This window comes from Ceratotherium simum, chromosome 15 (assembly GCF_057802395.1).
Source record: "Ceratotherium simum simum isolate JZ-2026a chromosome 15, ASM5780239v1, whole genome shotgun sequence".
Lineage (NCBI taxonomy): Eukaryota > Metazoa > Chordata > Mammalia > Perissodactyla > Rhinocerotidae > Ceratotherium > Ceratotherium simum.
The window spans coordinates 33138815-33163978 of NC_141914.1; the positions used below are offsets into that span (position 1 = coordinate 33138815).

Consider the following 25164-nt stretch of genomic DNA (forward strand, 5'->3'; position numbering starts at 1 on the left):
ACTAGTTTACAGTGAGATAGAGAACACCATGTATCCCCGTGTGAGTGTGTTTGGTTCTTCCAGGGAAAATGTGCTGTAGGTTTTCTGTTGAGCCTACCCCTACAGCTTCCAACAGAACCAACTCCATTCCGTAGTGTTCCCTTGGGATATACACCCTGTATGTATCACAGTCCAAGTACACCTGACTGACTCAGAACATGAAGTTGATCAACAAACTCAAAGGAAATACATTTAAATTTTTTGCTCAATTTTAAAACATTGGGCAAGATAAAGGATCGGATTTGAGGCAGCTTGCACATACTGACCTTCTAGGGCCCAAGAAGAGTGTGCTCTTCTGAGGCCATTAGAGGCAATAATCTGGATTCAGGTCCTGCGGGTCTTTTGTCTCCTAGAAATAAATAGTTTTTAAAAATCAATAAAGGAGACACAATCTGATAGTCCATTAGATGATAAAAATGTCAATTATTCCCATAGGTTCATGACACAAAGAGGGCTGGTAGAGATAGCAGCCACCACCCACCACACAGTAATTATAGGATATAAAAGTCATTGTTATTGGATAAATCCGTGAAATGGTGAAGAGCAAGGGCTGAGATCTGAGGAGCAGGGGGTTCCAATCTGGTGCCATTTTGTATCCATTGAGTTTCTGACTCTTGGGAAACAGGCTTACAGAGATGTGTCTCCCACTGGGGCTGGGTATGAATCTCTGCCCGGCTCTTGCTCCTAAGGTGACTCTCTCCTTCACAGTAGGTGACACAGCAGCGACAGGCTGCAGAGGACTTTCCTCTGTGTTTGGACATCGTGCCTGGGGCTGGGGAGGCACCTGCAGCCCTCCCTGAGCTCTGGAGTTCTGGGGGCTCTTTCAAACGACTTCTCCTTTGAACGTGGTCCAGACTGATGTCAGACTGGGAAGAGCAGCTCTCGTTCCAGCCAGAGCTGGCACTCAGACTTCTCAGGGGAAGAGCCAACCGCAAGGCCTTCCAGAATTTAGAGCCAGAATGTTTGGACTTTTCTCCCTTCCAGCTCACAAAAGACACAGACTCTTTCAGCTGCAGGATGCTTGGGTGTGGATGCTCAAGGGGACGGTACTCAACCACAATTAGCTTGGTGGCAATGGAGTTCTGGCACATGACACCCAGTTTAAACTCCAGCATACTGATGCTCTTCTCTGTCACATAATCTGGGCTCAGGACAACAATCATCCTTCGGCTCCTCTGAATGAAGTCAAAAACTGCTTCCACTGTATCTATAGGAAAATGGAAAGACAGGACAATGCCTAGTGAAAATGTACGTAAGTTCCAGTTCATCATTGTCCATCCTATAAAGGACAGACAAGGAATAAACACTTGAGAATATGTTAAATAATCTGCCCAGTTAAGGAATCTCATCAGTCTTACCAATGGCTGCTAAGCATCTGCTGCCTTCAAGGATGAGGCATTAACCACCTCCCAAAGCAGCTGATTTCACTCTGTTTGTAAATTATTTTTTGTTTTGAATTTCTTCTCTACAACTTTTATCTGGGGGTCTTAGATCTGACATCTTCAAATATTTGGAATATTTCATAACTATTGTGATCTCACTGTATTTTCTTCTCATCTCTAGATTAAATAACTTCAGAATTTTTATCTTATTCCCCATATGACATGGCATCAAGTCTTTCCCCCATTTTTATCATTTTCCTCTGAACAATAGTAAGTTTATAAATGTGTCTCCTAAGAGTAGTATCCTGAACAGGACTGAACACAATGCTCCAGACATACTCTGATCAGCAAAGAGCAATAGGGAATTACCACCTCCTAAGGTCCTCTATCTACAGTTATATCACTTGATACTTAAAATCTTTGGACACAACATCAGACTGTTCATAATATTAATCTTATTGTCAACCAAAACTCCCTTTTTTTATTCTTGTGTGTGTGTGTGTGTGAAGAATTGCTCTTAAAATCAATTAAAGGAGAAACAACAATGATGATGGGTAAGAATTAGTCAATTAGTTAAGACTTCTGGCAAAGTATTCGATTCTAATAGTTACTGAGGTGGATTTGGACAGATCCCAAGGAAAGTTCTTGAGGTAAATGCAGTGCTTAATTCACTGTGAGATTTAGGAGCTTAACCAATGTGATTTTCTGAAGGAAAGGAATTCCAAATGTGTAAATCACAGACATGGACAACTCTGAAAACAGGTGCTGCAGACAGACTAGGAGGTTGAATACCTATGCTTTTGGGGTCAGGGTGAAACAGTGATGGAGAGACTTTTCAGCCTGTGAAGATAAGCTTCAAGTTTGCAGTGAATTTGATCATTATGAATTTGACAGGGAATGGAGGAGCTGTCTCCCTACCAGATTAGTTCTTTCCAATCAGTGAATTTAATGTGAATTTGAAGGGAAATTGGAAGAGACATGCGCTCAATTTTTAAGAACTTTTGACTGTTTTTTATCGAGTGCAAAATGTTTTAGAGAATTTTTGTTTCTATCCTAAAAGATAAATATAAATTTTCACTTTTCAAAGACCAAGTGTGTGTGCATGTGTGCATGCATATGTGTGTGGGTGTGTGTGTGTGTTTTGGAAACTCCTCTGTCCTCTCTAGTCCTACTCAGAATCTCATGTAGCTGCCTTTCATAAACCTGAGAACGTGAGAGTAGGAAGTCTACTGCCTCTGCTGTCTCGTGATAAATACAATATAACCTTAGGACAACACGGATAGTTTTTCAACCAAGGAACTTATGCACCCAAATTGAGTGTATGTGTGTGTTTCACTTCAAAATAGTCACTTTAGGAAAATGTACGTTTTGTCCAACGGTGATACCACTGTTGAAAATAAAACACTGTCCTAGATCCTCTAAAGAAAGAGGCTGTGTTTTTTTTCCTTTTTTAAAATTATTGGTACCCCACCCTGAAAATGTAGGATTTGCATTTGAAAGAGGGCAACACTAAAGCAACAGATATGGATTGTGGAATTCCAGACATTGAGGAATGGATGTAGGAGATGCTTCTCAGATGGGGGTTGGGCTATACCTAGGAGGCTTCACATAGTACTTTGAAACAAGCTGCCTCCTTTATGGTATATTATAATAAATTCCATATTGTCAAAACTTCATATTTGAGGATGTGAATTGTTATTACTTTTTAATGCTGAAGATTATTTGGAGAGGGAGTTGTAAATTAGGTCATTTATTCTGTTTGGCTCAAAAAAATGAGATGTGGCTATGGAATGATGAGACCAGTTTTCTTGTGTGATACTAAATTAGTTTTGAAGTCATGTTTTCTGGTCTAGAACTGTTCAATATCTCAGAATACTTCTGCCTTTAAAAGTCATATTCTCCCTGGAATTCACCCAGAAAAAAACTGGGCCTGTAATTTTATTTTTTGGCTAGGTTATTGGTGTACGAAAGAGCAGCAAGCCTTTCTCTTTTTCTCTCTCTTAAAATTTTAAGCATAGAAAGAAAAGAAGGTGCCTAATTTGAAAATGGATCTGAATTCAAATATTGGTTTCTCCATTTATCTCTGTTTTTATCTTAATATCTTCAAGTCTGAGTTCATCCATCTGTAAAATGCATATAATTAGAGCAAACTTGGGTTGGGTTGGAGCTTTGTTAAACAAATTAGAGATACCTATATGTAAATGTCTAGACATGGTAGACATTTGAATTAATCACTGATTAACTTATTCGATTTCTAGGGCACAGAATAATACAATAATGTATGGACTAATGTTGATTGAGTCTGAAGCAATTCTTGATGGTAACTTTAGAGAATCACTTTAATATGTGGGTTTATAACAGAGTTCTAAGTTTTAAAAATTCTGTCTATTCAGTTTAAAATAGATATGGATAAAAAATACTACTGAAACAATCTCCTAGCCCATTGCTAAAGATACCTCATATTCGTTGAGTAGAAACACAGAAATAAGACAGACTAGTAGCTGAACGTGTCTCTCCTATACTGTGAATTTACTTGTGTCAAAGTCCTAGTGACATCAGTAAACGACTAAAGAAAATATCTTGAGAGTTTTAACAAGGTCAGTAATAGCCAGGTAGCCATGATGTCCAAATTACTGATATTGAAACTAAATAGTCACCACTATGTTCTAGGAGGTCATTTAATATGTTCGGTGTTGGAAGCAACTTCAGACTCATCACCACTTATCCAGTGCACAAAGCCCACATGCCAAATGTCCCAAGAAGATCCATGAAATCTTTGCTTGTACACCTCTAGTAACATCAGTCATAGAATCTCCAAAGATAGTGAAATACATGATTGTTCAACTCTGCTTTAAAGTTTGTCCTAAGTGAGTAGAATCTGTTTCCTTGTAAGTTTCATCCATTGATCCTAAGTCTACTTTTTGGACGCTGGTTTGAAAGAGAAAAATTATTCAGTAGGAAAATTTTTACTAATCTAACATCTTTAGCTATAAGGACTCAATAAATATTCTTAGAATAAATGAACAAATAGGGATTTTAAAAAAATAAGCAAGAAGGACTCCCTGTCACTGTGGACTTAATATCATTAACTCAAAAGAAAATGCATTTCCAAATATTTATCACCGATTTATTTGGAATTTGTGATAGAAAGGCATCTTTGATTCAAATTATTGTCTATTAACTAAAGGCATAAAGGCAGGGCATTAATTAATTGATCTCGTTCCAAAGCAACTACCTTGGGGTTGCATTAATGCCTATAAAATGTAAGAGATTCCTGTAAGCTACCCAAGTTCCAAGTTGAACAATAAAGAATAGGCTTGAATCTTTGTTTTAAAAGAATCTCTCTCTCCTTTCTCACCCTCCTTCCTGTCTCTCTCTGCCTCTGTTATTCTCTCTTTTTTTCTCTCTCTCTGTCTCTTTCTCCACACACACACACACACACACACACACCTGGTATACTAGAACAATCCATTTTACTTAAGTAACTCTTTTACTCCCATGTAAAGAAAATGTTCTTGAGATGAAGTTCCCATTTTCCTCAGATTTCTCTCAGAAAGAGAAACTTAACTAATGTAACTTATCACATATCTTTTTATGTGTATCATTAATTCTTTTTATTCTCATTTCTTATGGTCAAACATGAAAATAAAGACATAAAACACATGCACAAAATAAAATTCAGAGTGGAAAATAAATGGTTTATTTTTAAAACAAACAAATTTACAAATCAAATGGAAAATGGAAAATACAAAAGTTTATGAATAAAATTAAAAAAAAAACCTTAAGATATTAAAACCTATAGAAGCAAAATGGAAAATTAACAAGTGGAGTGATGATTTGTTTTCCAATACAACGGAGTACTAGTTTATTAGAATACTAGAGAATCATCTAAGTTACAACACAGAAGAGAATTAAATAAATTTTATATGATTGTATAATTAGACACTCTATATATCATGGTTCTTTGTTAACTTGGGTGCAGAAGGTCTTTACATCATATATCTAAAATCACGAAGAGTTTTTTTTTTTTTTTTTAACACTGGAGAGCAATTTCTTCCTACTCTCTAAATTATGTTTCCCCATCTCCTTCAAATATTCTGCATTGGGCATCTTCTGGGACATAAAACAAACAAAAACTCTTGAAACAAAATTCTCTTAGATTGAGACATATCATTTAGAGTTGAGATGCTTTAGGAAAAGTTTAGTACCAAAGGCAGGAATATAAATGGGAAAAAAAAAATCAAGAAATTGTTAGGGGCACCCAACAGCATTTGGGATAAATATGGAATCCAAAAGTGCAAAAACAATGCAGCATTGGCCAAGAGAATGGCCCCTTGGTGACGGGACTGTTCTCCATTTACCTAAAGCTCATGCAAGAATTGATATTCAAAGCTTAATGGAGTTAGCTCTCCTCTGGTCTTATGAGTAAAGGGTTAATAGGAGGAGTAATTGTGGTTTGTAATAAAGAAAAGCATTAATAAGGCTCAAAAAATTAGATCCAAGAATGACTACATACCATAGTTTTACAGTCAAGAATTTATGAAGCTTCTTTTCAGTCTAAAATAATCAATAACTCTTCCACAGAGAAATGATTTATTATGGACTTTAATACTGCAGAAGGACATTTAAATGTAGGAGACAGTTTTAGAATTGCTTATCAACATTCATACTACTGGGATAAGGATATCCTTAAATTATGAATTACGGTGTTTCATAGGATAATCAGGCTCACTTACAGATATTTTATTTTCTTTTCCTGTATTACTCAATAGTCAAAATAGAGATTTATCTCTCCAGTAGTTGAGCACTGAAATTACCATAGCTTAGTTTCTAAGTGTGCGTACTCGGAACATAGTAAATGATCAGTTAATGCCAGAGGACTAGCTCCTGCTTAGCAGTGACCATGGAAGTTCTGTGCACAACAGATTGCACTGCACCCAGATCAACTGTAGCAGTAGTAAGTTATTTATACCAATTTAAAGAAGGCAAGAACTAACAACGACTACACTCTGTGAGCTATGAATTTACAAATAACATTAATGTACAGAAAACGTGAACACAAAAGCATTACAGTAAAAACATATTTAAAAACTGGACAAGAGTTCTAGTGGTTTGTAATATTATGCCAATGGCTATTAAAGTCATATGCAGATATATACATATATATATATGTATATATATATGTATATACACACATATATATACTTCACGTATGTATATATATGTATCTATACATATATATAATTCATGTAGTGTATATATATGCAATATAGATATACATATATATATAAGTCATGTGTGTGTATACATATATATATTTTTAAATCTATATGTAACATAGATATTTACCACTCTATATACTCTATCTGGACTTAGTTTTCACTTTTCCAAGTCTTAAGAACAGTAAAATTTCACTTAAACTAAAACAAGTTTCATTGACAGTGACTTTTCAGAATGACTTGTTTGGAGCGAATGTATTTGCTGTATGAACGAATAAAATATGAAAAATACTGGGGGTTCAGTTAATTCTCGTAGAATATTAATGCTAAAAGCCACTCTTAAGGTCACTGAGTCTAATTCCCACACTTTACAATGGGGAGACAGAAACAAGTGAGAAGAAATCACTTTCCTAATATTCACATTAGCAAAGCTGAGATTAAAAGACAAATTGCCAAACACCTGTCCTGTGCTTTTCTCACAAGCGAGAAAATGTCCTAAAAGCATTTTGCTGTTATTTCACTCTCTATTAGCACCATTAGGAAATGCCTCTTGTCAGACTCTACCAAGTGTGGAGCCACTTGCAAACTCTAAATGACTGATATCAAGTACAGTAGATAGGGAAGATGGAGTGATAAACATGGGTTGACCTACAGATATTTAGGAGTTTACTGTAATAAAAAAATTATGATATATTTTTCAAGTTGACAAATATAACATCAATTACCTGAGATAGAGGGCACAGAAAGTATAGTAGGAGAAAATGCAGGCAAGCCCTTTAAATCAATTAAAGGAACAGTTTCAGTTATACTGCTTTATATCATCCTACGTGGGTGTCAGTCTTGCTGTGATAGTGTGTTGCACAGCAGAATGAGCGAGAGAGGTCATTATCCTCAGCTAAAGTAAATTTAGGCCCTGATTTTCCTTTTAATGGATGAGCAAAAATTAGAGAAAAAAGAAAACTATACTTGGAAACTCATAATGACCCTGTTAACAGATGACTTATCTTTAAGGAGTCTTTAAATCCACAGCAAAAGGCTGCCCCACAACGTTAAGATTATGAAAAAGAGAGAGAATAAAGCACCAGCCCCAGTGGCCTAGTGGTTAAGTTCGGTGCACTCCACTTCAGCGGCCCACGTTCAGTTCCCAGGCACGGAATTACACCACTCATCTATCAGTGGCCATGCTGTGATGGCGGCTCACATACAAAACAGAGGAAAACTGGCAACAGATGTTAGCTCAGGGCGAATCTTCCTCAGCAAAAAAAAAAAAAAAAAAAGAAAAAAAAGAGAGAGAGAGAATAGAGACATGTAGGAATAGGAATAAAGGATGCAGAAGGGGAAATTCACATCAACCAAGTCTTCGCCTGCAAAGCACATGGTGATATCAGGCACTGGTGACAGACTGGTGGCACTATCATTCTAAACCTTAGCTTTGCCTGAGGAAACAGAACCGCCAGTCATGCAGTCGCCCTGAATTTATCTCTGTGGGGAGACTTTCATAGAATTTTTTCTGTCCATGAAACAATAAATTGGGAATGAACAAGGGGGAAATCTTCCTTCCTGGAGTGCCCTTGGACCTTTTTACCCCTTTCATACATTTTTCAAGGATGAATAGGAGAGACCCTGCTCGCCACTTCTAGACCACTTGGCACTGGAACTTTTCTTCACTGGCATGGCCACCTGCAGCTGCTTCCAGAACCTGCCCTGTGGATACCTGGATTTCTCCCCCTTCCATTTAATGACCGTGAGCACCGTCTTAGCCCTCTTCAGCTCTTTCACCTTCGTCTCCTTCACAGCTTTGTACTGTACTAAAATGACGTTGATGTTGCCCCGAGAGGCCATGTTTTCTAGGCCAGCCTTGAGCTCCAGCAGGGCTTGGGTTCCCTGGAGCACGTAGTTGGGGCTTAGGACAACCAGGAGGCGTCTGCTTTTCTGAATGAAGCTCAAGGTCTCATCTGTGACAACTGGGAAAGAAAACACCATGGGGATTAGTATTGGCCAAGAGCTCCCCAAAACCCTGGGGCTTGAGGAGCAAGTGTAGGGAACTTAGGGTGACAGCCTGAGAACACTTTGAAAACTTAATCCTTAGACTCAATCACTCTGTTCACTCAATGCCACTCTCCTCAGGGAGAATATAAACTACACACACATACTCACCCCCCAAAAAATTCCAAACAGGTAGGAAGCCAGAATGTACTACTATGACCTTGGTCCTCAAAAGCATTATTGAGGACACAAGGAATAAACGGGTTGTACTGAAATGGATTTCTTCAAACTGTGTGGCATGTTGTGGCCCAGCCAAATTGGCTCCTGAGCTCTTTCTCCCCAAAGATGCCCATGTATTAACTCTCTAGTGCAAGCCAGCATTCAAAAAGATATACATTATAGAGTCAAAATCACAGAAAATCATTTTTCGCTAACACAGGACAGCAGAGTAGGAACCTTCATTTTTTTGAACGTCCCTCTCTGTTCCAGACACCTCCCTGACTCAGGCTGGTATCACTATGTCTTTGGAACAGAAAGTTAAAAAAATTTAGCCAATTGAATGGCATTTTGGCTGGCATCACATTCTCAGCTCAGCTTTCTACTCTGCTCTCTGCTCTGGAGCCTAAATTAGTCCCTATATCTTTCTTCTTAAACTCCTATCATTACTATGAAGCCACGTGCTTTGGCAGCTGCCAGCTGATGTGTCTGCCTTCCCTAATAGGCAAATGCTTTCTTCAGGTCCAAAGAGAGAAGAAAAAGAAGGGAAAATGGAAATGCAGTGTAATTTTATTCTGTTGTCAAGGGCTCTGATTAGTTCCTGTCACTAAATTCTTGGGAATAATCCATCTCCTCGAGGTTGCTTATCAAGGACTGTATAACGTATAATCCTTTACCTGGGATTCAGATAGGAGCCAACTCTGGGGAATGCACTGGTGTTGTGGAAAGCTATTTCATGGCTTACCATACTTCCCTAAGCAGTCATTTTGCCCCTTAATCTTCACAAGTACAGAGGCAGTGGGGAAAGATTTGCAATTAAAATAGCATGTGTAGCTTGGAGGAGAATCCAGGAATAAGTAATTGTGTACTCTAAGCAGTGAGGCTAGAAGCTGGCCACGTGTAAGCATGGAAAGAGACCCAGAGGCAGAGAGGACTGAGTGAGAGCAGCAGGGAGGATGCAAAAGATCATATGGATCACGATCAAAAGCAAGAGGCAAGAGGAATTATGTAGAACTTGAATTCTTCAAAGAACTGTCAATCTATTGGAGGGTCTTACATTGTTGTTAGACTGTATATCTTTATATAGCTTTTCACACAGTAGATAAATTTTTGTTGAATGGCTGTATGAATGAATAAATGGATGAATAAATGATTTAGGATTTTAAGTCTTAAAATGAATGGAATTTATCCTTTAACTGTACAATCAAGTCATTATTTGCTGGCAAAATTATACTGAAGGAGATATCTGCTGTAGAACACAAGCATGATGGAATATTGGGTGATGACTGAAACACGGAAAAATTAATCCAGCTAATTCAAAATGAGAATAAACATTTAAGTCTATTCTGATTCACAATTATCGATACAACGTTAAAAAAAAAACATGTTAAATGATTAATGTAAACAGGATTTTAGGGGAAGAAAATTAGTTTGTTGTGAAGATTAGAGACATTACATGCATTTCAATTGTGCGAAGTTTAACAATGGGTTTAGGAATGCTATCTTGTATTTATTAAAACAGACTCCAATGGACCATCCCTCACTTTATGTGTTACTATGTGGATCTGAAAATTAGAGATGTATTTTCATTTCAAAACATTCAGCAATTCAAGCTTTTCTTTTTTTAATCTACTAGAATATACTGGCCTTTGTAAAATTTTAAACTTATCTCAAATGTATAAGCTGATAGAAAGCAAGAAACAGACCCAAGGAAAAGAAGAAGTTGAGTAGTGTTGGTTTGCTAGAAAAAAAAAGTGAGGAGAAGGAAATTAGCAAATGCCAAAGAGAAATATACTAATTATTATCAGTGAGTATAAAGAATATAAAGAAAGATTCCAGGCACTCTCTTCTGCAACTCATTTTTAGTAAAAATGTTTTGCTTAAACTCAGTCTTTGCAAAAAAATTCTAGGAAAATTAATGCAGGTTAGCTAAACCTTCTAAACATCTAAATGTTAGTAAACAGGACATTTAAACCTGTGGCATTTAATAGAGCTCTAATCCACTGCACATCTACACTTCTCTGACATTGAGTTTTTAAAGCTTGCAAAGGAAAATATTATAATACCAAAAACTGCACTTGAATAGTCTACATATTACAATGTAGTTATATTCCTAGAGAGTCTCTGTCTATTACATCAAAGAATTGGACATTAAATGTCCAAAGATGTCAGCATAGAGCTGAGCCATGACTCTCATACATGATACAAAGCAAAGGACCCCCTTTGCCTTTCAGGGTAGTACCACTTGTACTCTTTGAAATACCTACTTCCCCCAGGCAGACTGTCTCGGTCAAAGATGCACAGCTTGTATCCAAATTCATTCTCCAAAACTCCACGGAGGGTCAGTAATACAAATTCTTCTTCTTCAGCATTCCTTGCATAGGATACATAAATATCATATTCCTTCCCATCTAGCAAAAGGAACACAGATCCAATATAAATGAGGAAAGCTTCTCAATAGTATTGGATTTTTTTCATTAAATTGAACTTTTGCATATTAGACATTTTCATTTTTCACATGTATAAATTATCTGACAGATTTCAGTGTGATTTCCCACTTGGGACAGGTCTCCAGGCAAAACGACTATTTTAAGGTGTAATTGCAAATTTTATCTGATGTGTCTTCTACTCTCATCTTACTGAGTTCAGTTTTTATAGTGGAGAATGAGTGAAGTTTGGCTCATTCAACTATGAATGAACAGAATCAGGATGCAAATAGTTAGTCAATCATAGGTTCTGGCAATTAACACCACGCAGAAAATTTCTAGTTCCTGTCCTAGTATGTCACTCACTAATATACTAGAATTATAATTTGAGCAAAACTTTTAGAAACTGTCTAAATTATTTATACCTGAAAGTAGCTACAATTAAATATATACTTAGATTCATTAAACCAATCTTTCCCAAAATTGTCTAATTATAAAAATCTCCTCTCATTAAAAATACAGGTTATGTGTCTCTTCCACAAACCTACTGAGTGAGAATCTTTACAGGATGGGTCTAAGAATCTATATGTTTGAGGGTTCCATTCTTGTCACCAGGCAAATGTGCACCAGAACCGTGCTTTAATGTGCATATCAATCATTTGGGAATATTACTAAAATGTAGATTATGATTCAGAATAGGAGTTATGCTTAAGATTCTCGTTTTAATAAGCTCTCATGTGTTGCTGGGCATTTATCACCCTTGAGTACCAAGAGTGTGGACCTGCACTGCCCAACACAGCAGACACAAGCCACATGTGGCTACTGAACACTTGAAATGTGGGTGGTATGAACTGAAATACGCTGTAAGTGTAAAATACAATACATACTGAATTTTGAAGATTTTTAGTGTCAAAAATGAGACTAAAATATCATTAACTTTTTAATATTAATTACATGCTAAAATGATAATATTTTTAATATATTGGGTTGAATAAGATACATTATTAAAGTTATTTTCACTTTCTTTTTATCTTACCAATGTGACCACTAAAAATTTTAAATTACATATGTGGTTTGCACTATATTTCTATTTGAACAGGGCTAATCTAGACTAAATCACATACTGAGCCAAGAAAGCAGAATAATACACATGAGAAAGATTTTCAATAGTAAGGGCTGAAACAAAAGGTAGTCTGATTAAATCGTCCAGTTAATCTAGGTTTTATCAAGCCAGCACGTTTTCTAAAGATGACAGAAGAAAAGATTTACATCCAACTTCCATTACTCACCTAAAATGGTTTCATCTGTTCCAAAATGAGCCCGGTAAAATAGGACCATCTCCAGCCAGTAAACATGGTAAATAACAATGAGAATCACCACCAGCAGGATTGTGGCTCCAAAACCACATGCCAGTTCCACAGTGTATCTCGGAGCTATCACTGGAGTGAACAACAAAGAAACAGAATTGATTTCTATGTGGTGATCACAGTGACCCATTATCCTGCAAACAGCTGGATAAGCCAAGCAGCTGAGCCACCAACCTAACTTATGTGTATGAACAAGCAGAGATAACATGGTAGGGTTTAAGCACTATGTTTCAATACTAGACTGGGTCATATTTATCTTTTTGTTTCCAGCACCTGGCATAGAAGGCATTTTTAACTCTTAGATGACTGAATAGACCTTGATGATATGCAAATTAACACAGAATCTTAGCATTGGGAATGATTTAGAAGGTCATCTAATTCACAATCTGATATCTGAATCTCCTCAAAAATGTGGTTGAAAAGTGTAATTCTATCCTCTGTTTATCCATCTCTTGGGATGGAATTCTCACTACTACCTGGGCCAGCCCATGATATTGGTAGATTTTGACTTGCTGGAGCAGTTGAATTGAGCAAAACCTTAATGTGTTTCCATTAGTCTTAATTTCATCCTTTTGTCCAGTGCCATATGGAAGAAATTTAATTCTCTTTGCTTTATATTTGCAAATAGGCCTCAAAAATCTTATTTTCATTGGGCAGAATTAGAGCATATCCACCAAATGCTGAGTAGGCTTGGCTCTGAAAGTATCTCTAGGTCTACAGTTCTAGGATACATATTCCAAAGACTGACTTGCAACATCCAGGTATGGGCAGATTTTCACATTATCTGGTTATTTTTATATGATAGGCACCTTAGCAATTTCTTTGGAATCATCAGAAATAGAGTGAGGTAATTCCCGATTACCCAAAAACCAGGTATTAACTCAGTCCTATAAACAAGGTCTGTCGTAACCCAATCACCAACCACCTCTGCCTCATTTTCCATTGCTCTTTCCTCAAAAACATCAGGAAGATTTAATTCCATGCCTTTGCTCATGCTTTGACTTCTGGCTGGAATATTCCTTTCTCTTTCTTTAGCCTTCAAGTCCATGCTCAAATGTCATGATTTTGTATACACTTTCCTAGAATAAAACTCTTCTTGCAACCTGACCTCTGTTTGGCAGAAGTTCCCACTCTTCCCTTTGTTTACAATTTTATTACAGCATTTTTATTATATTGTAATTTGTCTACAAGCTTGATTCTCCACGCTATCTCACTCCTCACTAAACTCTACATCGACAGTCTTCTAGGTAGAGACTGTGTCTTCTTCTTCCATCCTACACCTAGAATACCAGGGATCTCAATGAACATTTCCAGATATAACACTGTACACTTTTGGAATATTTAAAAGAAATCTAGTACTATACTATGTATCAATAACTTCATTTGGCTGCTTTATTAGCTTGTGATAATGAAGCTTAAGAGTTTGAAGAAGAAACAGAATATTTTCTGGATCTGAAGCAAGAGTGGCTTAATTATGTTATAGTTGATTTGACAATTATTAACACCTACTATTTGCCAGAGGCTGTTGGGGATACAGTGGTGGTGATCTCTGCCCTCTTAGGGCTCATATTCTAATGCAGGGAAATAAATAAATAAGACAGTTAATTTTAGATAGTGATCAGTGCTGTTAGGGAAATAAACCAGGGTAATGTGATGGACGTGACTGAGGGCTGGGGTTGGGGCAGGAGATGTATATTAGACAGGGTGGTGAGAAAAGGCCCCTTTTAGCACCTGACCATCATAGGTATTAAGTGTTTACCAAGACAAGACACAGAAGAATTGTGTTCAAAGCTGGGATTGTTATCGAGGCTCCCTGACTCCAAAGTCCAGAGATGTTTGCACAACACTACCATGAAGTTCAACTATTGATCACATACTAGTGGAAAAGTCCTTTTTAAAACAGGTATCTATCCTAAGTGGAAAATGGTAAGCAGCCTGGAGCTGAGCCTGAAGTTCTCTAATTAAAGGGTGAATCACAGAGTTTTGAGTTCATTATACCAAACTCAGGATACTAATCCTACCACAGATATAGCCTGGGACTCAGCAGTGCAGAATTTTGATCAGGTACTCTTGTACTCGTTCCATGAACAATGGAGCTTTAAAATAAGAAAACTCCATCATAAAATTCCAGAAGCTATGTCAGTGCAGTTGTTGAGAACTTACTAGGATCAATTTGGGTAGCTGGCATGAAAATTGCTGTGTCTTTGGTATTTCTGAGTACATGGTATGTTAACAGTACGCTAAGGTAATTCCTTCTGTCATCTTCGTTATTTGCTCAGTTATTTTGGCTCTCTCTGGGTGGACATTTTGTAATAGGGAGGGAAAAAAAAAAGAGGTCAGTGGATGCACTTACCTGAAATGGATTTTTTAAAAATTTCAATAGATATCTTGCTTAATGATCAAGAGATCAATTACTCATAAATTTCCCTCTGCCATATTCATTTTACTGCTGCCTATTTTATTTTTAGTGGGGCTTTTTAATTTTGTTTTATGTCATAAGATTACATGTATCATATTTACAGATTATGTTTTGTGGGGCCATCCTGATGATATCAAGAAGTTCCTAATGCTATTTAACTAATTGAACTCTTAAGATAAATAATCCACAAGCCTGAATTTTTAAATGGCTTGAATCACATGCAGGAAGTGCTCTAAAAAGCTTTCATATAAAGCTTTGCTCACCTGCAGGGAAAGAGTGACCCTCAGCCCACATTTTCTGTCTGCCCCAGCTGTACCCTCTGATGTTTTGGCATAAAGATTTTACTCTGATGCAATCCCAGACAAAAGGGTTTCCAATCAGCAAAGGGTGATGTAATTTGACCAAACTGGACTCCTCAATTGCTTCTCTCTTTGATCTCATTGATAATCTGATTCAGGATACAGCCAAATTTAGCCACTTGCTCTGTTGTTACTCCCTGAATCAGAATTTCTTCCATCCCTTTTGCAATTCTACAGTAACAACTGGCTCCAAAGCCCAAATTTCCAGTTAACTACCCTTGGTTAAACCAGTCCAATATTTTAGCTCTAGTCTTTTTCCCTGTTTCAAGCTATTGGTCTACAATCTTGTTCATCCTTGGAAACCTGTTATTCTCTTCATCTTCATTATTGTAGTTGGGGTCTTGCTATCCATTGAGTCTCCCAACCAAATACCAGCTGCTTGGACTTCCAAGTAGTCCCAGCCACAGAGCCTGTGTTTATTCTTTGCTAAATTTCTGGGACTCCTTGATAATTTTTAGAACGGTGGTAATGACCATTTTCCTGAGTTACAAATAAATAGAATGCTTTATTTAAATGATAGTAATCCAGAGACCTATGACTACATTCATCTGCAGACCTCATTTGTTTAACTATCACCGTGTGTTAAAACTTGTGTATTTTGGAGTTCAGCATCTGGCCTTAGAGGAGTAATCAATACTGGAGTAGCCTTCTCTTTATAATATCGAAAATGACAATTTTTCAAAGTTGGACAACTGGTAGTGCCGGAGTGTGATCTGTGAGTGAAAGGACACAGAGAAGGCCAGCCCTACGATCACCCTGGCTTTTTGCCTGAAACACTTTCGGGACTGTGACACAGAAAGGGGAAAATCAAAAGAGGTACAATAGTCACACTGAGCTAAGGAGATAGAAAATCGAGTTCAGGACTATTGAATTTATAGACCTGGGTACTGGAGAGAAGAAAATCGTGCAGAAAAGGAGCTCTAGAAAATCGCAAGTCTTTGGAAAAATACAAAGCTTTGTGTGTTTAGGGTGACACTTCACAAGGTCAGGTAAAGAACAACTACCAGTGGAAAAAAACTACCAGGAAAGAAATGACTACTAGAGAGCTGGGAAGTGAACAACTGCAGGAGTCCACGGAGGGCTGGGAGAAATGTGAGTTAAGACCACTCAGAGTGAAGAAACTTTGTGTAGGTCCCCAAGTATTAAGGGGAGGCCTCAGATAGGCTATGCCTTAGAAATAGGTCCAATTTAGCGTTAGAGAACATGCTAATTTAGACCTACTCTAGCAAAGATAAGCAAAATACTTCAAAAAATAGCTAGCTGTTATGCAAGTAAATTAACTACCTGCTAAAACAAAACTTAACATTGACTACAAACTTCAGACACTCAGTAATGTAACACCCAAAATGTCCAGCACAGGATTAAAAAAAAAAAAAAAACAGACAGAAGAAAAAGCAAAAAAAAAAATGACCCATATCAGAAGAAAAATCAGCCAATAAAAACAGAACCGGAACTGACAAAGACGATGGAATTAGCAGATAAATGCTTTAAAATGAATACTATAAATATGCTCGTTGAAATTTTTAAAAAGTCCATGAACTTTATAAGAGCAAATAGGAAACATCAATACAGACATTTTGATGGAGAAATATAAATTCAAAAATTGAAAAATAAAATTCTGAAATTAAGAATGCTTTAGATTAGACATCAAAAAGAAATGATCAGTGGACACCAGAAATTATCCTAGCTGAAACACAGAGGAAAAAGAGGATGACATAAAAACTAGAACCTTAGCGACTTGTGGGACAACACCAAATGGCCTTTCCTAAATTTAATTGGAGTACCAGAAGCAAAGGAAAGAAGGAATGAATGAAAAAATGAGCAAAATATATTTAAAGAAATAATGGCTGAAATTTTTTCAAATTAAATGAAAAATATAAACTCATAGAACTAAGGAGTTTAAAGAACACTAAGTAAGATACATACAAATAAAACCACATCAAAGGATATCATAATGTAATTTTTGAAAATCAAAGAAGAAGAGAAAAATCTTAAAATTTATTAAAGAAAAAGAGACGAGACATACATTAAGGTAACAATGATAAAAAAAAACCCTGCCCAATTCATATTAGAAACGATATTGGCCAGAAGACAACAGAATGACACCTTTAAAGGGCTGAAAGAAAAAAAAGAAAAAGAAAATTTTCAACCTGTAATTATATATCCAGTGAAAATATTGACAGAGGCACTAGAGTAACAGAATGAAGAAATGAAAATCTTTCCAACAAATTGCATTGGAACTGGATATCCATATAACAAGAGATTAAACTTCAATTCCTACTTCATAGCATATACTAAAAAAATAATAATTGGAGATGGCTCATAGACCCCAAAAAGAAGGTGAAACTACACGATTTGGGGGCGTGCAAAGATTTCTTAGAACACAGAGAGCAATAATCATTAAAGGAGAAGTTAATAAATTACACCACATCAAGAGTAAGGACCTCTGCTCATTAAACTATACCATTAAAGAAAGGAATTGGCATGACACAGACTGGGAGAAAGTATTTGTAAAACATGTATCCGACAAAGGACTGGTACCCAGAACAGATAAAGAACTCATAAGATTCGATAATGAAAACACAACAACCCACTTATAAAATGGACAAAATATTTCAGCAGACATATCACAAAAGAAGACACCAATAACCAAAAAGTACATGAAAAAGTGCTCTGTATCTTTAGTCATCAGTGAAATGAAAAATACAACTACAATGAGGTACCACCACACACTCATCAAAATGGCTAAAACTAAGAAGGCTGACAACACCAAATGGCAAAGATGTGGATACACTGTTGGTGAGAGTGTAGAATGATACCACCACTTGGGAAAAACGGGTCTGACAGTTTCTGATAAAACTAAGCCGGTAATTCCACTCATAGGAATTCACATCAGAGAAATAAAAGTCCATAAAGAGATTCAGAGAAGAATATTAACAGAAGCTTTATTCAAAAGACTCTAAAACTGGAAACCACCCAAATGTCCACCACCCAGAGAATGAATAAACAAACTATGATGTATTCTTTCAAAGAAACACTAGTTGGCAAACAAAAGAAGCAAACAACTGATACACAGAACAGCATGGATGAATATCAAGAACATTTGCTGAGTGAAAGAAGCCTTATACAACAGTGCATTCTGTGTAGGTCCATGTATATAAAGTTCTAGAAAGAAAAAATAATCTATTCTGATAAGGAAAATCAGAACAGTTGCCTTGGCAGTGGTAGGGGAGGTAGGAGTAGCAGGGATTGACTGATAAAGGGAAGAGGCGGGAGGTTATTGTCTATAGTATTGGTAATATTATATATCTTGATAGGATGTTAGGTTACACACACACATATATATACATTTCTCATAAATTTGCAAATGATACACTTGAGTTATACAATTTGTCACTATGCAAATTTTAACTAAAAAATGGCAAGAGAACTGTAAATAAATATTAAAATCTAGACAATATAAGATGCTTAAATGTTTAGGTGATAACTTTACTGATGTCTGAAACTATTTTAAAGGTACCAAAAAATAAGATGTATTAATGGATGCATAGAGGAAGGGATAGATGGATAGATATGTGATAAAGCAAAGAGCAAAATGATAGAATCTAGGTGGGGTAGATGACTGCTCACTGTATAATTCTTTCAAATCTTCCACGTATTTGAAAACTTTCTTAATAAACTGTTGAAATATAAAAATTAAGATGAAATAAGACACTTTCAGATTAAAATAAAGCTGAGAGAATTTGTAACCAGCAGATGTGCACCACCGGAAATATTAAATACTTCTCAGACTGAAATGTTACCGAGAATGAATAGTGCCAGAAATGGAAAACACGCAAATAAATACAAAAATCTTTTCTCGGTTCTTAATTCCTTTAAAAGATAATTATTTAAAGCAAAAATAATAACAATGTATTGTGGCATTTATAATATATGCAAAACTAAAATATAACAAACAAAAGACAGGAAAGAAGAAATGAAAGTATGCCATTGTAAGTTTCTCATAAATTACGTTAAGTGATTAATTCAAGACAGATTGTGATAAATTCAAGATAAATATGATAAATTCTAGGTTAAAAAAGAGATAGAGCCAATAGGCTAAAAGAGGTGATAAAATTGAATACTAAGAAATTATCAATTAATCCATAAGAAGGCAGGAAAGAAGGAAAAAAAAAACCAAAGAATAGATGCAACAGGTGGACAACAAATAGCAAGATGGTAGACTTAAAGCCAATAATATTAATAATTACATTAAAGATAAATGGATTAAACATATAAATTAAAAGACAGAAACTATCAGACTATATTAAGAAATCAAGACCCAATAATATGCTGTCTATAAGAGATGTACATTAAATATGAAGACTGATAGATAAAATAAAAGGATAGAAAAGGATATATCATACAAATACTAATTATAAGAAATCTTGAGTGGCTAAATTAATATCACACACAGAGTATTAACAGAAAAAAATAGACATATCATCATTTAAAAGAATCAATTCATCAAAAAGGCATAATAATCCTAAATGTGTATGTACCTAATAACAGTTCCAAAATACACGAAGCAAATACTGGTAGACTTAAGGAATTAGAAAAATCCACAATTCTATGTAAAGATTTCAACACCTCTCTCTGTCTCAAAAATTAGGTATATTAAAAAAATCAGTAAAGATATAGCAGACTTGAACAGCACTGACACCAATTGATTTAACTGACATTTATAGAACACCAAAACTACAGAATATACATCCTTTTCAACTGCATGTGAAATATTCACCAAGACAGACAAATCACTGGGACTTAAAAAAACAAAACAAAACACACCAATAAACTTAAAAGGAAGGAAATGATAAAGAGTATATTTTTTGGCCACAACAGAATTATTTTAGAAATTAGAATCAAGTGTGCAGCCATGTACTAAGCTCTTGTTACCTGTTCCCTCCATTTTCATAGACACACTGGGAGTTGGGAATCTGAAGGATGAGAAAAGGAAGGCTTGGACCAGCTCATACACTCAGTCAGTACCAGAGCCAGAACTTGAACTTAGGTCTGTCTAGCACCAAAACCCATGCTCCTCCCACTCCACCATACAATTTTCCCAGGGAGTCCTAAGTCAGAGAAACCCTTTCCCCAACTTTTCACACCTGTACTTAAATGACAATATGAAATATTACCAGTTACTTTATCAAGATCAAGTGAACACAAAGTCAGTTCCAAAATTCAAATAAATTTTAATACATGATCTAATAAAAAAACGTTACCTGAAAAATCCCCAAATACAGGTAAATTAAGTAATACAGTTCTAAATAAACCATGGGCCAAAAAAAATTATAAGGAAAATTAGAAAATATTTTGAATTGAATGATAATGAAAATTCAGAATTTCATCATTTGTTTCAGCTAAAGTAGTTCTATGAGAGCAATTTACAGCTCTGAATGCTTACGTTAAAAAGGAAGAATTATTGGGGCCGGCCCCCTGGCTTAGCAGTTAAGTGCGCGTGCTCCGCTACTGGCGGCCCGGGTTTGGATCTCTGGCGCGCACCAACGCACGGCTTGTCTGGCCATGCTGAGGCGGCGTCCCACATACAGCAACTAGAAGGATGTGCAACTATGACATACAACTATCTACTGGGGCTTTGGGGAGAAAAAGGGAAAAAAAAGGAGGAGGACTGGCAATAGATGTTAGCTCAGGACTGATCTTCCTCAGCAAAAAGAGGAGGATTGGCATGGACGTTAGCTCAGGGCTGATCTTCCTCACAAAAAAAAAAAAAAAGAAGAAGAATTATTTAAAATCAACGATGTAGCTTGCATCTTAAGATTATAGAAAAAGAAGAGCAAATTAAGTGTAAAGTAAGCAAAGAAGAAAATAATAAAGAGTAAAATTAATAAAATGCAAAAGAGAGAAAAATAAATGAAAACATGTCTGTTTATTGAAAAAATTAGTAAATTTGGGAAAAATCTATCTTGAATGATGAAGAACAAATGGGTAAAAATATAAATTACTAATATCAGGAATAACAAAAGGAGAATCACTTCAAATCTTACAGACATTTAAAGGATAATAAGGAAATAATGCAAAAAAAATTATGCCAAAAATGTGACAACTTAGATAGAAAAAATTCTTTGAAAGAAAAATCCCCCAAATTGAAGAAGAAACAGATCTGAATAACTAGTAAAGAAACTGAATTCATAATTAAAAGCTTTCTCATAAAGAAAACACCAGGCCCCGATAGTTTCATAGGTAATTCTTTCAAATAGTCAAGCAAGAAATAACATATATAAAAGCTTTTAGATAATAGCAAAAGAAGGAACATCATCCAGTTCACATCATGAGACGAGCATAACACTGATACTAGTCAAAGGCATTACAAAACAAGAAAATTACAGACCAATATCCCTCATGAACAAAGACAGGAGCAAAATCCTTAATATGAGCAAAAAATCCTTAACAAGATATCAGTAAATCAAATACAGCAATATATAAAAAGGAAAATAAATCATGACAACGTGCAGGTTTATCTCAGGAATGAAAGACTGGATCAACATTTCAAAGTCAATTAGCATAAATCATCACATTGACAGAACAAAAGAGAAAAATCATATGATCCTCTCAATGGATGAAGATAAGAATTTGACAAATTTCAACAGACACTCATTATAAAAAAAACAAAAACTCTCCACAAACCAAAAATAGAAGATTAATCCCAGGTGTAGATAAATGTCACCTACAAAAACTCTACAAATAATATCATACTTTATAATGTATAAAAACTGAATGCTTGGTCTCTAAGATAGGGAACAATGCAAGGATGGCTGTTCTCATCACTTCCACCGATCATGGTACTGGAGGTCCAAAACAGTGAAATAGGCAGGAAAAAGAAACAAAATGTATAAAGTTTGGAAAGGAAGAGTAAAAGTCTGTTTATTTATGGGTGAAACGAACAAGTGTGTAGAAAATGCTAAGAAACCTAAAAAACCAAACAAGCATTAAACAGAAATTCTATTTAATTAGTGAATTTGGGAAAGTCAAAAGACAAAGGTAAAAATATGACAATTAATTAATTTCACTTCTATTTTCTCTCAATGAGCAATTGGAAAATGAAATTTTAAAAATACCATTATAATAGTATCAAAGACAAAATATTTAGGGATATATTTAACAATATGTGTGCAAGACCCATACACTCAAAACTACAAAAAAAAAGCATTGCTGAGAAAATTCAATGGAACCTAAATAAATTAAGAGATATATCATGTACATGGATTGGAAAACTCAATATTGTTATAATTTTGATTCTCCCCAAATTGATTTATAAATTTAATGCAATCCCAATAAAATCCTACCAGGCTCTTATGTAGAAACTGACAAGCTGATACTAAAATCTATATGAAAAAATATATGATCCCTAGAATAGTCAAATCAATCTTGGAAAAGAAAAAAGGAGAAGGATATATAGTATCTGATTTCATGTCTTCTTTTTAAAGTTGTTAATCGAGACAGAGTGGTATTGGACTAAGGACAGACAAACAGATTAATAGAACAAAGTAGGGAATGCAGAAATAGACTCACATTCATAGGGTCAATTTTTTTTTTTTTGCCAAATTGTCATTCAATTCAATAAAAAAAAGGAGAGATTTTTCAATATGAGGCTAGAACAACTGGTTTCTATATGGAAATAACACCACCACCACCACCACCACTAAGCCTTAATCCATACCTCACATCATAAAAAAAATTAATTTGGAATGGATCATAAGTCTAAGTATTAAAAAAAAATCTATAAATCAAATATTGCTAATATAGGATTTAGAAAGTACTAACCATAATAGAAGAAATTGATAAAATGGACTTCATGAAATTTTTAAAAATTCTGCTCATCAAAAGAAAATGAACTCACAAACTAGGTGAAAATATTTACAAGTCATATATCTGACAAATGTGATACTATGTATATATATATTATATCTCCTACAACTCATTAACAAACAACCCAATAACAAAATGGGCCAAAGATTTTAATGGACACTTCACAAAAATAAGAACTATTAATTAATGGTCAATAAATCCACGAAGAGTGTTCAACATCATTAGTATCTGAGAAACGCAAACTAAAAACACAATGTGATACCAGTACTCATCTACCAGCATGGCTAAAATTTAAGTGTGACAACTCCAAAAGTTGGTGAGGAAGTAGAGCACCTGGAATTTATATACATTGCTAGTGGAAGTGTAAAATGGTATAATCTCTTTAGAAATAGGTTTGGCAGGTTCTCATAAAGTTCAATATACACCTTGCTTTAGTCCCCACTGCTCTTCTATCAGAAAACATACATTAGCTGCCTCTCCTTTAATACTCTGCTTTAACCGACTAGATGAAATTGTGCTGTCAAAGGACCTATCCCAGTGAACTCCTCTCATGCTAGGCCCTAGCCCCTTCCTGTCATGTTTTTGAAGAAGCACATAGAATGCTTTGTCAATAAACTCAGAAAAGGATCCACACAGATAATGTATGGATGTGAACACAGATATCATCCCTGAATTTCAGCATTAGGCGGCCCATAATAGAAGTAGACAAACCCATAACACCTCTGGTACTACTGAATGTACAAAGACGTGACTACATTAAATGTCACCTTCCAGCACATATCACATGGTTTAGCGGATACACCTGTCACTTTGTGTTCCTCATGATGTTCATACTAAACCATTCCGGGCACGACCTTCTGTGAAAGGGGAGCCACTCAAGTAGCTCTGGTGGACAGATTTGTGCATCACTCTTAGATTAAACATTATTTTCATTAATTGTTTTGATCCTCTCCATCTGACAATAAGTTATTAATTTATGTCATCCTCCATAACTATTTCCCAAAACACATGCCTCAGAAGATGAGTCCCACAAAATCCTTCATACTTAAAGAATCTGGAGTCAAATATATCTGAAAAAATCCTGCCTGCTATCTTTCAACCTCCTGCAGATATTCATATCAAATGTTAATATATTAAAGACTCTAAGGGGCCCTGAACTAAAGTAATTTGATTGATTTTGGTTAACCTAGACTTTAATGATACTTACTTGACTATAAAGCTTTTGTCAAATAATGCCTATGAAAATCTTGTGGAAATGAGCTAACATTTATTGAGCATTTACTGTATACATATATATGTCAGTAACTGTGCTGAGTACTTTAAAACAACCTTATGAGGTAGTGTTATTATTTTGCCTACTTTAAGTATATAAAGAAATTGAAGCTCAGAGAAGTTAAGTGACTTTTGCAAGGTCACAGAGTTAGGATGCACAGAAACCAGGATTATAACACAGGCCATCTGAGTCTAGAGTACAAATAATGAATTGCAATACTATAGAGTCTTGTTAGTGTTCTTAGAAACCAACTTGGGGAAACATTGCCTTATATTATTCAGTCTTCTCTCTTTACACTGACTTCTGAGGAGCAAAAGCAATTAACTATCCAGAACCAATCCACTAAGAAATCTTTTTTTTTTTTTTTAAGATTTTATTTATTTATTTATTTTTCCCCCCAAAGCCCCAGTAGATAGTTGTATGTCATAGCTGCACATCCTTCTAGTTGCTGTATGTGGGACACGGCCTCAGCATGGCCGGAGAAGCGGTGCATCGGTGAGCGCCCGGGATCCGAACCCGGGCCGCCAGCATCGGAGCGGCGCACTTAACCGCTAAGCCACGGGGCCGTCCCCCACTAAGAATTCTTAAGACGCATATACATTTCAGGCC

The 25164-nt window shown here is 35.8% G+C and overlaps 1 protein-coding gene across 2 annotated transcripts in view; it reads right to left on the bottom strand.

The window, feature by feature from the left end:
* Nucleotides 1-530: 530 nt before the first annotated feature.
* Nucleotides 531-25164, bottom strand: part of IL1RAP (interleukin 1 receptor accessory protein) — a 129872-nt gene continuing 105238 nt past the window's right edge. The window contains exons 9-11 of one of the 2 annotated variants that reach the window (XM_087439845.1): nucleotides 12558-12707; nucleotides 11110-11253; nucleotides 531-1246 (exon numbers count right to left, since the gene is read on the bottom strand). In XM_087439845.1, the coding sequence (XP_087295971.1) occupies nucleotides 531-1246; nucleotides 11110-11253; nucleotides 12558-12707 (1010 nt within the window). Of the gene's footprint in view, nucleotides 1247-5104; nucleotides 8605-11109; nucleotides 11254-12557; nucleotides 12708-25164 lie in introns of those variants that run through there. The other variant, XM_087439846.1, reaches the window with a different exon arrangement.